This window comes from Drosophila serrata, unplaced genomic scaffold (assembly GCF_035046125.1).
Source record: "Drosophila serrata isolate PLE 108 unplaced genomic scaffold, ASM3504612v1 contig_2, whole genome shotgun sequence".
Classification (NCBI taxonomy): Eukaryota; Metazoa; Arthropoda; class Insecta; order Diptera; family Drosophilidae; genus Drosophila; species Drosophila serrata.
The window spans coordinates 1,420,433-1,432,632 of record NW_028256900.1 but is presented as its reverse complement, the minus strand read 5'-3'; the positions used below and the strand labels follow the sequence as shown (position 1 = coordinate 1,432,632).

Below are 12,200 nucleotides of genomic sequence, written 5' to 3'. Positions count from 1 at the left end.
GTTGGTGTTGTTATTATTGTTGTAGTCTTTTTGTTGATGTTGTTATTTTTGTTGTTGTTGCTGTTGGCCGATGTTATTTGGTCACTCAACCAAAGCTCCACATTTTCCACTATCCACCACGGCCCCCCCTTTTTTAGCCACAACTCAACGCAATGCCGTCGACCTGCCTACATTATGTAAAAATTGAAAAATCCAATGGGGCGTGGTCGCCAAGCAACACACTAAAAACTTTTTAACACGCATTAAAGAAAAACAAAAAAAAACTTAAAATAAACAAGAGGTGCAGATAAAGCGCATCTCAGAGAGGAAAATAATGCAAGACATGAGCTTACATTTTAAATAAGTTTGTATTAACAAAGATAATAATTCAAAGAATAATTTATAAAAATTTATATGAAAAAATAATTAAAATTCAATTTATTGAAATAAAGAATATATGTACCTATATAAATATATAACTATTTTCCCCTGTGCATTCAAAAAAAAACATAAAGGTAAAGAATCTTTCCAACGACCAGTTTTTTGAGGGCTAGCGGTGCTTAACGTCACCTACTTTTCATTTTGAATTTTGGTGTTTGTTTTTTTTTTTGGTAGATAAAATACCTTTTCTTCAGCATGAGTGAGTGTGTGTGCTCTAACTGTTAAAACCGGTTATGTTTTTGGTTTTCTTCAAGAGTTTTTTTCGGGCATTGAAAACGAAATTTATTTTGAAATTGTGTTAAAAGAGAAGAAAATGAGAGGAGCAGAAGCGCTACCTGTGGAGTTTTGACCGAGTTTTCATTTTGTTGGCATTTTAACATATTTACAGATTCATAAATAATACCAACATAATTATCCCAAGAAAGAGCTCATTATAAAGAATATTTAAACGCTAACATTTCCTAAAAATACAAGTATCTATTGAGGCAAAACATTTCCCTCCAAGCTTGGAAATTAGTGTTAATTTTTTACCAGTTTGAGAGTTGATGTTATAGCATTTTTCATTCCATTATGTTACTTTTATTTTTCGTTTCCTTTAGCTCAGTCGTAACCAGTTTGATATATAAACAGCATTTGCATATTTTAACCATAAGCCATATAACCACTCCTCAAAACTTGATAAGTAACTTGAGAGATAAGACATCCAAACGTGACCATTACGAATAAAGAAAAATAAAAGATGAAAATGAGGAGAAAACGCATAAGAACATATAAAGAATATAAGAAAGCATTGAAAAAGTGATCGGTAAAAAACGCGTGCCAGGGTCAAGTCAAGTCAAAGTTTTATAAAAGAGAGGTATGTTTTTTATAAAAAATGCAGTTCACAGAACCCAAAAAAAGAAACCACTTTAAAAATGATTCTCTTCATTTGGGAAATTTTGTTTTTAATTTCTGTACAACTGATAAAAGAATTTTCGTTTAACACAAAAATGTTTCCATTAGTTTTACTTGTCCTATATTATTTCTAATAACACCTAAAAGGCAATGCAAACAATATTTATTTCTCCATCAAAACTGACAGATACTTCCCCCTTTTTATGCCTAATATATTCCTAGATAAATCATGTCATAAATCTATCTACCTTATATTTCCTACATATATTTTTGGCAATTTCTTCTGTACAAATATATTCATTTATTGCTTATTGGTGGTATAAGCAATCCATAAAAACGTCGCTCCAAAAATAGCCCCCCAAAAAGGCGAAACCTTGGCGTGCCTTTGGAAAACATTTTATTATCCTAGTTTTATGGGCACCTAAAATGTTTCCTTGGCTAAGAATAAAACACTTGGGCTAAAGCCCAATGCTTTGCACTAATTTTACGTAAGCATATCCCACCTCAAAATGTCCTCATTTCCTCCCCTCGACTTGGCTTTTCCTACAGTTAATAGGTCACTTCAGTATCAGGATTAGGTCACATGGGCTGCACCCACTTTGCTGGCCAAAAAGGTTAAGTTGGTAATTAAATTTGAGGTCAGTTTTTGCAGTGTGCTTGGAGGGGAGAGAGGGGGGTTCTAGACTTTGTAGCTAACTTGGCTAAAAGCTTTTATCTGCGGGAACGGAAACGAAATGTAATGAAGTCCCTTGCGTGCCAGATTGTCATCATTTGGCTGAGATCATCAGAAGGGAGTCGTAAATATAGTTTGTCAATCTTTCGCCTGGCTGAACGCTCTGATGAAAGGTTAAGATGGTTAAAAAAAAACTGAAACAACAACTGAAACAAAAAATCATGACAGTAAGCTGGAAAATGAAGGGATTTTCTTAAGTGCTTCGGGCCAATTTTGTTACTGGCCTCTAATACATTAGATTGTGTTTTTGGTTTTTACGTTTTCATGTAACATTATTACGGATAACTGGTTTGGGGTTGATTCTAAGCCAAATGATGTCAGCACTCGTTAAGTTTTCTGCGTTTTATGCTTTCTTTAACTTTTATTAAATGTGAAAATAAGTTCAGAACCTTTTTGAGTATTGAGGATAATAATTTTCTTAATAAATAATATATATATCTTCTGTTTCTGAATTTCCCTCTAAGGCTTACCTTTCCATTTCGTGTCTCCCGTTTCACTTTTGCTTTTCTATTTGTTTAAACACCTTAATTAGGTACCAGACTGCACTGCGACATTTCGCGATAATTATTTTGTATTTTCCCCTTACCAACATTTCAGGGGGCTCAAACGAAGAACAACAACAATTCCTGTTTTAATTACTCCACAACATTTGCTAATTAAGTTTTTGCAGTTAGGGCGCAACACTCTTATCACAATTTGCGAAAATTCTCAAAGCACTGTGGAAAAGTTTGCATATTTAAGTTGAAGTCGGAGAACTGCTCCAACGATTTTCCCCCCGCTTTTAACCGACACCTGCTGAGCTGCTGCCGTGACTGAAAGTCGTTTAAAATGTTTCACTTACTGATGTTGTTGTGGCTGGCATAATTATTTTTATAATTTTTTTTGTTGCTTATTTCTGTGCTTAGAGAGTTGTGAGCTGCAGCTATGTAAATAAATTTGCAGAGGCGTAGGGTGTTCAAGGCAAGACTTTTTGACTTTTGTGTTGTGCAGTTGCCAGTGCACTGAAGTTGTAAATCATTTTTTTAATTTTTAATCACTTTTTCTTGATAAGCCAAAGGGGTTTTGTTGGGAAAACTATAAGAAAAATCGGTGGCTTACTACAACATTTGTAAGCTGATTTAAAAATATGTTATACATATAACTAATAATTGAATAAGCATTTATTTTATATACAAATAAATAATAAAAAAATCTCTTACTATATGATTCAACAATTTTACATTCTTGGTTTATCAACCTCATCTGAGTCACGTTCTCAGATAGCAAATCTTATCCGATATTAATATCTGTGTAAACTTTTCTGGGAAATGTTATCGGATAAGCAAGCAAACTGATCGATTCATAGGATAAGTAAACTGGATAAGAACTCAGTTTGTTGTTATAGCAAAGAAAAAATCTACATTGTTTTAATTAATCTTGTAAATGTAAATAAAAGGCACTATAACAATTTTCATGTAGTTAACATATATATTTATATTTTTTCTTTATTATAAATAATATATTTTTTACCAGATATTTTTTCGGAATTATTATAAATTTCTAAAAAATATATAAATATTCCTATCTACATATCACATAAATATTAACTAGGTTCAAAATTATATTTTAAAAAACTTAATCTAAATATTATTATTTAATTTACCTTAAAAATTGTTTATATTACAGGAAACCAGCAGGAACTGGTGAGTTCGACATATATTTCATTATTTATTTTATTTTAAAAATGACTTAAAACTTATTAAATTAAACATTAAACATAAAATAAGTATTTACCTTGAATTAAAATAAGTTTTTTTGGAAAGTAGGCACTTCTCGCTATTAGTAAATATGTAATTTTAATATTTTAACAAGTGATATATTCAATATTTAATTAATTATTTTGAATTCTATCACCTGATATTATTTAAAAACTCGAAAAATACGTCTGAAATCCCAAATAATGTCAACCCCCGAAAATTCCTTAAAAAAGAAAACAATTGCGAAAAAACATATGAAACAATATTTGCGGGCCAACCAGAAAGAATTCCCATTCCAATCAGAGAGGTAAACAAAATTCACAAAAAGGCAACGATATATAAAAAAATGCCAACAAACCTGTATGAGTTTCTTGCTGCTCCAACCGCAGTCGCAGTCGCTGCCTCGGCCGGCGTCGACGGCAACGCCAACGCCAAGAACTTCGACTTAAAAGCTCTCACGCGAAGTTGCCGTTGTTGTTGTTGGTTGGTCTTGCTGCTGCCGCTGCCTTTTTGCATGCGCAAACGATGGGGGAGCAAGCGAGAGGGAGCGATATTCAAGCGCGCACACCAACACACGCGCCTTTTGACAGGTAAGCGAAACACGTCGCGCAAGCAGTAGAAGAAGCGGGAGAAGCAATAATGAATGATCGTCGCTTTAACTTTTTGACTGCATTGGTATGCGTGTGTGCATTTTCTTGGCTCTTAACACTTTTCAAATAAATATTTCTGCCACTTGTGCACTTGTTGTTAACGGGAATGCACTTAATTTAAAATATTCACCGCACCGGCTGCGCAGGCGATTTATTAAGTTTAACCCACACACGAACACAAGGCGAACAACTTGAATTTAAATGCGGCCAGCGCGGCGTTGAGACAGCGACTAAGCCATGGAATCTGAATGGGCAGTTACTTTGCTACCTTCATGGAAAAGCTCACCTGGCCGGAAAACTTGAAAGTTCGTTTCAGTGTTACCACATACAAGATAACCGAAAATGCCAGAGTACATTGCCTAAAATATCAACGGTCACACTGCAGCAGGGTTATTCAACAGCAAAGGCAAAACTGATAATTGTTAATTAAATTGCTTAAAAAATGCTACGTGCCGGCTGCCAAGTGCTGACACAAACCGCCCTGCCCGCCGGCAAGACGGGCGGCAACAGTTTTGCTTTGGAATTTGTGCGCTGGCGAAGGAAACCCCGATGGCTGCCGGTGGCCAAGAGCAAGGTGTTCCGCGTGCCAGAACGCAAGAAGCAAACGGAGGAGGAAAAAACAGAACTAATGCGACTGCACAACCAGTACAAGTTGGTATAAAAAAACCACAGAGAAACATTTATCTAATCACAATATCCATTCAAGAACCCAACTCCGATCCGTGCGTCAGTACCTGCGGGAGGAAGTCATCCGCCATGAGGAGACCTCCACAGCGGATCACATTGTGCTCACACCCGAGCAGGAGGAGGCCGAATTCCAAAAGTGCCTGGATGTGAATGCCGCCTGGAACGCCACAATTGCCAAGGAGCGAGAGGCGAGGCTAGCGAAGGAGCGCGAGGAAAAGGTTGCCTATGTGCAAGAGCGATTGGAGGCGCTGCAGGTGCGCGAGGAGGAACGCAAAGAGCAGGCCAATAAACGGGTACTCCGCGAGATCGAGCTCTCTAAGACATACATTACCAAGGAAAATCTGGACGCTGCTATCGAAGCGGCCTTGGCCAATCCGGTGGATCACAACTTTGCCATCGATCTGGCCGGAAATCTGTACCGCGGACGCAATACATCTCAGCTGCTAGAAGCCAATCCCAATCCCAACCCGGAACCCAACCAGCAGGCCTTGAGTAATTAATTTTTCTACTATTGTTCGTTACATTAAAAGTGCTTTTTAGCTTAAATAAGGTGTGAAAGTCTAGATAATGGATCAGGTTAGTGTTATAGAGCTCTCAGGATTCAAGTTTAAATACGAATTGGGCACATTTTGGTGTGGATCATGTCCATAGTACAAAGTTCTATGTATATATTTAAAGATTTGTTTACGAATTTTAAGCATAGGAATAACTTAGAGTTAGGCGCAGCCTATTTACAATATTACATATCTACTGGGGAGAATTGGATGCAGGATGCTGGTAACGTGTGCTACGTGTTCGGTACCGGATTCGGTCGCTTGGCTGCCGTCTCCTGCTGCTCGAACAGATGCACCCAATCTGGCGTGGCCTTAAGCTTGGCCTGGATCGGTCCCAAATTGATCATGTTGCCGCTGCGCTGCTCTCGGTTCGCTGTCACAGACATGAGCTCTTGCAGGTAGCCCGGGTCCAGACCCATATCCAGATCGAAGAGTGTGTCGCCGAGTTGGAGTTTAACTCGCCCCGACCTATAGCGCAGGATCTTACCAATTTGGCCCTCTTCCAACAGGCGCAGAACACTTCCCTTGCCAGCTTTTGTCGACTTGCCGGCAGCAGGACTTGGTGGTTCCGTTTCACTGGCAGTTGGTGACATTGTTGAATCATTATTTGGTGGTTCAGCATCATCCGGATCATCGCTCACACAGGGCAAAACATCCGGCAGTTGCATTAGAAATATCTGCGATTGGCTCGAGTCGAGAAAGTTGCCAATGGTGCGCGGATATCGTCCATACTGTAGGGGAGGTTCCTCCATTCGGTTCATTTGCAACTGCTGCAGGTGCTGAGCCACCGCTAACGTATCTCGGCTTGAAGATGGACTAGGTTCCTCCTGCTTGACCAACGGTAGGGCCTGGTTGCTCCAAAGACCTACAATTTCAAGAAGTATGATCCCCTTTTCATTAGGATGACGCAATTTGGCCAAGATACGTACCCTCCTTTAGCAGGATGGGCTTCAGGGCATTCTCAGTCTTATTATCCTCCTCATCAGTGGGCTCTGCATCGCTGGCATCCGAATCACCCAGCAGCTCGTTTATTCGTTGAGCCTGTGCCCTGTCGTCCTTGCGATCCGCTCGTTTCCTGGCCACCGCCACCTCTTCGCCTGCTCGGGCATAGGCCGTGCCATTCCCTGTTGATCGGCGTACATGGACATCGCCCGCTCCCTCGGAGAAGAGGCCCTGGGTTTGGATGAGCGTTGAGTTGCCACCACCGCCGCCACCACCCGAATTTCCACCACGACCACGTGTTGCTCCTGCACCGTTTCCCCGACCACCACGACGTCCGCCCCTGGGCTGGGTTGTGTCCTTGGAGGTCTTAACATTGCTAATAATTCACAACGGGTGAAATAAGGTATATACTGAGTAAAGCTAAAATGCTTACGTATTTTTATTTCGCACCGCATTCAAATTGGGGGCAAACACCTTTTTGGTGCCCCCCGCCGCTGCGCCACGTCCACCCAGTGTTAAATCCCGGGCGGGCGTCAATCTGGTCATCCCGTTTAGCGTCTCCAGTGGGCGTGATACGGTTCCCGGTGTCAGATTGCTGCCGTTACTGGTATTATTGTTCGTGGTAGATGCACTACCTCCCGGAATAGACGATGCTGCTGCTGTGCTGGCCGTCATCCTCTTCGCTGGCATGGCGTCCCATTCGCGCCGCCCGTCGTCCTCCCCGAAAGATTCGCTGTTCCTTCGCTGAAAATTCGTTGGTTTCCTTTATTTTCTTTAAAAATTGCTTGCTTATTGAGAGCGAGCCACCACGTGCTAGTGCTGTGAAAACATTGATGACACTATCGATAACACCAATTCGTTGGTGGTACCATCTATCGAACCATTATTGAACTACTCTGAAAATGAAGTGTGACCAAATTCCAAATTTTAGAGATTTATGGAATTTGCTTAAGAGGTCACACAGTTCGCAGAAAATTCAATTTTGTTTTTATGGAAATTTGGCTGTTTATTCACCAAAACCATCGAAATAATGGCCTCAAAGCGGTTTGGTCCTATGAAGGATCTTGCCAGAGCCAAGAAGCCTCGCCTTGATGTCAGCGTCACCCGCGCCTCGACCCGCCCCAGCCCGCCGAGGAGCATCATGGACTTCTGGGACGATGACGACGATGTGATTTTGATGGCCACCCAGCGGGCGGAGGCGGAAATCGAGGCGGAGGAGCGCAAGAGGCGGGGAGAAGTGGAGGCCCCAAGCAATATCCGCAGCGAGATTACCTTCAGCGAGTTCGCACCCACAGCCCAGGGCTGCACCAGCACGCAGCAAATATTTCTGCCGCCCCCACCGCCCGTCAAGAAGTCCAACGTTTTGGATTTGGATGATATATTTGCGGATGACGATGACTTTGACTTCCTGGCCGTTACCCTCATGGATAGCGAGCCCCAGAAGCCTGTGGAGCAAGTTCAGCCCAGCACCAGTTCTGGCAGCAGGATTAGCATTCATCAGAAAACCACCACGAGCACGACAACCATGAATTTCACACAATCGCGGCAGCAGGAGCACCAGATCAAGTTCCTAATGGACCGCATTGAGGCTCTGAAGCGAGACAAGTCGAAGCTGGAGAAGGATCTGGGGGACAGCAATGAACGCAACGAGATCAGATCGGGAGAGGTGAGCCTGCTCCGGGATGAACTTAAGCATCTGCGCCAGCAGCTCCAGGTCAGCAAAATGGAGAAGCTCGCCCTGGCCGACGAGACAAACCGGGATTGCAATAAGAAGGTGGCCGAGGCGGCCAAGCAGATAGCAGCCAAGGATATCGAATTGAAGATTAAGAACGCCGAGTACACCAAGCTGAAGACCCAGCAGCGAGCCCATGAAAAGAGTATGAACATGAGCATGAACATGAGCCTGGCTCCCATCGTTGCTCCCGATGCCTCCGAGCAGCGTATTCTTCTCCAACTCAACCGGCTCAATATACACAGATCGGTGCCACGCTTACTGAGAGCAGATAGTGGCATCGACTTTGAGTATGATGAGGTTCGAGATCAGGATCAAAGGCAGAAGAAGAGGTCACTGTTCGAGACCGAACTCAAACAGTTGCTTCTACATTACGCCCAGCTGCAGGCGCAACCGGAATCGCTGGACAATCTCATCCCTCGAATCCTCAGCTCCGTGGGTAAGGTGTTTGTCGAATTCGCCTCGTATGCCCAGAGCTTGAAGTTTCCGCCCAACTGCACGCTGTATCCATATAATCCATATAACTTGGACATGGAACCGGAGGTACTGCGGATCTCCCTTACCCAGCCGGGTCATATGTTTGAGAATGAAAGAGCTTTAGTCCTGCGGAGATACATAGGCACCTTGGCCTTGATATGCCGGCAGCACAGTGATATTTCCAGCGCCCTTCTCGAGTGGAAACATAACGAGGAGTTTGGACTATTGGAGCTGGCAACTGAGGCGGTTGTCAAGCTGGGATTTTGCAACGAGATAGGCGAGCATTTTGGATTGCTGGAAGCGTTGGCTTCTCTACTAAATAGTCTCCTCCTTCTGGATGCAGAGGAAATATTGAAGGAAAAGGAAGAGCCACTGTTTGACCTGCTCAAACAGTTGGTGTTTACGCGGCCCAGTCCCTGGGTTTTCAAGGAGCTGAGCTCGTGCTTATTAAACGCCAATCGACAGCCACAGCTGATGGCCAGGATGTGTGTGAAAAGCCCCAGAAATTGCTTTGTTTCGGACCGCGTCCGATCCATTTACCGCTTTGCACCCGAGTCCTGCTTATTGCAAGTTTATGCCGGCCTTCTGGAGCTGTGCTTCTTCAGCGAGACTCCATTAAGGAGAGATCACTTCCAGCTGCTGCTTCAAATAGGCGGAAATCATGTGCGCTTTGCCTTTGAGTGCTTCAAGAATCCCCCAGATTTTATACTGGAAATGTTGCCTTACTTTGCTGACGACGAGGAGCAAGAACAGGATCAGACTACGACTTTGCAGGCTTCTGTGTCCAATGGTTCCTCCTCGGCATCCACATCAAACTCCCATCTGAACGGGAACTCGAATTCTGGATCCTCGCAGCGCAGCAACAGCAAGGTCAACGAGTGTGAGTGTTATGTGAAGCTGTGCCTTAGTGCGGTGACGATTATCTTCCAGATGATGCACCAGTGGATGCTGCACGAGAAGAGAGCAGGCACTGAAACAGTGGGCGAGATATCCCGCGTTGCTGTCCATCTGCTCAACCTCATCTTCCATGAGTACTATCTGACCTGCCTGTTTCGCGATTCTGAAGAAACCACTAAGCACTATCTTAGCCTCACCTGCAGCTGGTGGCGGGAGCACGCGGACCTTTTGGGTTTCCAGCCCATTCAGTGTAAGTTTCGAACATAATTTCTTTGAAAAACAAGTAAACTCATGTAATTTCCTCGTCCCCTTTAGTGCGTTTACTTGGCCGGCTGGAGAACTCCCACTTTATGCTCAAGCCCCTGCATCAGGAGGCGAATCCTAAGAATCCGGGTAACGATCTGGCCGAATGGAGTCGCATTGTCAAAGATGCGGACACACAAAAAGAAAATAACTCAACGCAAATATCGTACAATTCTAAATTACTCGACGTCGACTTCTTTGCGGGCCTTAAACAAGTGGATTACACCTTTGAATAATTCGTTTAATTCAGTTGTTGGGTTTAACTAGTTTTGGTTTAGGTTCAAAGTATAAAATCTTACTTAGGTAGTTCTATTAAATTGTAAAATTTCCATATCTAGTATTAATAAATTGTCTGATACCAGGTTCGTCTGTGATTTTGAAAATGAAATCAAATCCGTTTAGAAATATTTTGTCTTGGGCTTAAACAAATCATTAAAAGTCTGATGAAATAAAAATTAAATAAACCGCTCAACAACAACGAAAGTATCGATAACAGTTGATGGTTTTCTTAAGCCAGTTCCGATTACAATGAAGTTGTTTGATTCACTTACGAACTAGCTTGAACAGCTGACTATATGCTCATTTCAACTAGTTCGGTTTACAAATAAAGCGCAATTTTTACTTATTCCCAGAACTCAACTTAAAAATTGCTTATTTAAGAAGAAATAACGATTTGCATCGCTCGCAAATATAATAGTCGACGTTCCGCATATTCACTTGTGATATATTTTAGTGTGATGTGCCGAAGGTACTTCGATTAAAACAAATACAAGTGTCTTTAATTTTCGGCCTTTATATTGTTGACGATTTGCTGAATGCTCTAGGTAATGTTTTAAAAAATTTCAAAGTAAGGGGCGGGAAATGTGTCAAATATACTTGATTTTAAAGAATCCTGCTTAAATTGACCATGTCTCCCGATCTCCCCTGTTTAATCCTTAAAAACTGATATTCTTACATATTTTTAGTAAAGCCAGAAAATGAAGACTTCACCAAACATAACCGACTTGCCGCTGGAAGTTCTTGGCTTAATATTTAAGGAGTTGCCGACCTTGAAAGAGCAAATATGTCTGGCTAAGGTTCATCCCCATTTTGAATTGGCATTCTCTTGTCACTATAGGCATAAATTTAGGAATCTCAACATTTGTGACTTGACCAAAACGGAGCGGAAGTTAATGCTCCCCCTTTGCGGATCAAACGTGAATTATATTAAGGTCCATGAATCTTTCGACGACACTATGTTGAAATTAGTGAAAAAACACTGCCCAAACCTTCAGTACATAGAGCTTGAACTTTCGGAGAAAAATATCAAAGGCGTAAAATCGATTCTGGCAAAAGTTAGAAGCCTGAGAACAGTTTCCATAATCGCCAGCTCGATAATGGGAAATGATCTGGGGATTGTCAAACTACTGAAGTTTCAACGGAATTTAAAACGTCTTAATTTATTTCATTTCTGCGCCGACGAATGTAAGAACTTATTGATTGAAATTCTAATATGATTTTAGTCCACATCGAACATCGGCATTTCTTTTTCAGTTATTGAAGTGCGTAATATGGTGAAATTGGAGGAGCTGATAATTTGCAGTCGCTCGGATGATATTAACTTAGACGAGCTGTGCAATCGTCTTAAAAAACTTCGAAAGCTGCAGGTTATTGGCAAGGTTTTCACTGCTTCGCAAGAATTTAAAACAGCACCTTGTCCGGCTCTAAGAGAACTCCATCTACAAGCTCGAATCACCCCTGACGTCTTAGCATGGATTCTGGCCCATGCCGAGACACTAGAGAGATTGAAGTTTAACACTAGATTTTATGGATACTATGATCCAAATATAGTCTTTAGCGAAGTAGTATCAAAATGCAGAAATTTACGCTCCCTTTGCATGCCAATTGACCAAGTGAATAAGTATTTTATCCGTCAGGTAATTGAATTTATTTCCGAAAGTGAGTTGACATTAAAAGAGCGGCCGCTGGACGTAAGTTTTCATAATCCGAGAATGGATCACGAAATTCAAAAAGTGGTAAGTGATTTCGAAATATTTTTAAGGCTCATTTAACATGATTTCTTTTTTTGCAGCTTTCCAAAACATCAGCTAAGCAGGTAATTGCTTTGACGGATTGTTTTTGAAAAAATGTATTACCTAGATGTTTAAGCTGAAATAAATTTCATAAATTTTCAAA

At 41.6% G+C, this 12,200-nt stretch overlaps 5 protein-coding genes across 7 annotated transcripts in view; 3 read left to right on the top strand and 2 right to left on the bottom strand.

Annotated features, from left to right (window-relative positions):
* The window catches only part of LOC110178975 (uncharacterized), a 21,251-nt gene extending 16,511 nt beyond the window's left edge, over positions 1 to 4,740 (bottom strand). The window contains exon 1 of the mRNA XM_020946286.2: positions 4,142 to 4,740. The gene's annotated coding sequence lies outside the window, so the exon portion shown is untranslated. The remainder of the gene's footprint in view (positions 1 to 4,141) is intronic.
* On the top strand, positions 4,725 to 5,666 carry mRpS26 (mitochondrial ribosomal protein S26). The gene is made up of 2 exons (XM_020946290.2): positions 4,725 to 5,084; positions 5,140 to 5,666. Exons 1-2 carry the CDS (start codon positions 4,876 to 4,878, stop codon positions 5,618 to 5,620), a joined length of 690 nt encoding a protein of 229 aa, XP_020801949.2. The 5' UTR covers positions 4,725 to 4,875; the 3' UTR covers positions 5,621 to 5,666.
* On the top strand, positions 5,596 to 12,200 carry LOC110178977 (uncharacterized). 3 transcript variants are annotated; one of them, XM_086835299.1, is made up of 4 exons: positions 5,596 to 5,696; positions 10,991 to 11,489; positions 11,559 to 12,040; positions 12,097 to 12,200. In XM_086835299.1, the coding sequence occupies exons 2-4, from the start codon at positions 11,003 to 11,005 to the stop codon at positions 12,145 to 12,147; spliced, it is 1,020 nt and encodes a 339-aa protein (XP_086691425.1). In that variant the 5' UTR covers positions 5,596 to 5,696; positions 10,991 to 11,002; the 3' UTR covers positions 12,148 to 12,200. The 3 variants fall into 3 exon arrangements, with proteins under 3 accessions (XP_086691425.1, XP_020801948.2, XP_020801947.2); XM_020946289.2 differs by lacking the exon at positions 5,596 to 5,696 and adding an exon at positions 10,603 to 10,849 and having other exon boundaries at positions 10,996 to 11,489; XM_020946288.2 differs by lacking the exon at positions 5,596 to 5,696 and adding an exon at positions 10,603 to 10,849.
* On the bottom strand, positions 5,748 to 7,514 carry Polr3D (RNA polymerase III subunit C53). The gene is made up of 3 exons (XM_020946281.2): positions 7,050 to 7,514; positions 6,604 to 6,992; positions 5,748 to 6,539 (listed from the first exon to the last, which is right to left on the bottom strand). Exons 1-3 carry the CDS (start codon positions 7,304 to 7,306, stop codon positions 5,908 to 5,910), a joined length of 1,278 nt encoding a protein of 425 aa, XP_020801940.2. The 5' UTR covers positions 7,307 to 7,514; the 3' UTR covers positions 5,748 to 5,907.
* Positions 7,536 to 10,413, top strand: mus304 (mutagen-sensitive 304). Its single transcript, XM_020946280.2, has 2 exons — positions 7,536 to 9,972; positions 10,038 to 10,413. The coding sequence occupies exons 1-2, from the start codon at positions 7,647 to 7,649 to the stop codon at positions 10,259 to 10,261; spliced, it is 2,550 nt and encodes an 849-aa protein (XP_020801939.2). The 5' UTR covers positions 7,536 to 7,646; the 3' UTR covers positions 10,262 to 10,413.

Excerpts from the sequence above, each read along its gene's own strand:
- mRpS26 (XM_020946290.2), top strand. The coding sequence starts at position 4,876 with ATGCTACGTGCCGGCTGCCAAGTGCTGACACAAACCGCCCTGCCCGCC. Across the intron at positions 5,085-5,139 it reads CGACTGCACAACCAGTACAA|AACCCAACTCCGATCCGTGC; the intron begins GTTGGTATAAAA and ends TATCCATTCAAG.
- Polr3D (XM_020946281.2), bottom strand. The coding sequence starts at position 7,306 with ATGCCAGCGAAGAGGATGACGGCCAGCACAGCAGCAGCATCGTCTATT. Across the intron at positions 6,993-7,049 it reads GCGGTGCGAAATAAAAATAC|CAATGTTAAGACCTCCAAGG; the intron begins GTAAGCATTTTA and ends GTGAATTATTAG. Across the intron at positions 6,540-6,603 it reads GCCCATCCTGCTAAAGGAGG|GTCTTTGGAGCAACCAGGCC; the intron begins GTACGTATCTTG and ends TTGAAATTGTAG.
- mus304 (XM_020946280.2), top strand. The coding sequence starts at position 7,647 with ATGGCCTCAAAGCGGTTTGGTCCTATGAAGGATCTTGCCAGAGCCAAG. Across the intron at positions 9,973-10,037 it reads GGGTTTCCAGCCCATTCAGT|TGCGTTTACTTGGCCGGCTG; the intron begins GTAAGTTTCGAA and ends CGTCCCCTTTAG.
- LOC110178977 (XM_086835299.1), top strand. The coding sequence starts at position 11,003 with ATGAAGACTTCACCAAACATAACCGACTTGCCGCTGGAAGTTCTTGGC. Across the intron at positions 11,490-11,558 it reads TCATTTCTGCGCCGACGAAT|TTATTGAAGTGCGTAATATG; the intron begins GTAAGAACTTAT and ends TTTCTTTTTCAG. Across the intron at positions 12,041-12,096 it reads ATCACGAAATTCAAAAAGTG|CTTTCCAAAACATCAGCTAA; the intron begins GTAAGTGATTTC and ends CTTTTTTTGCAG.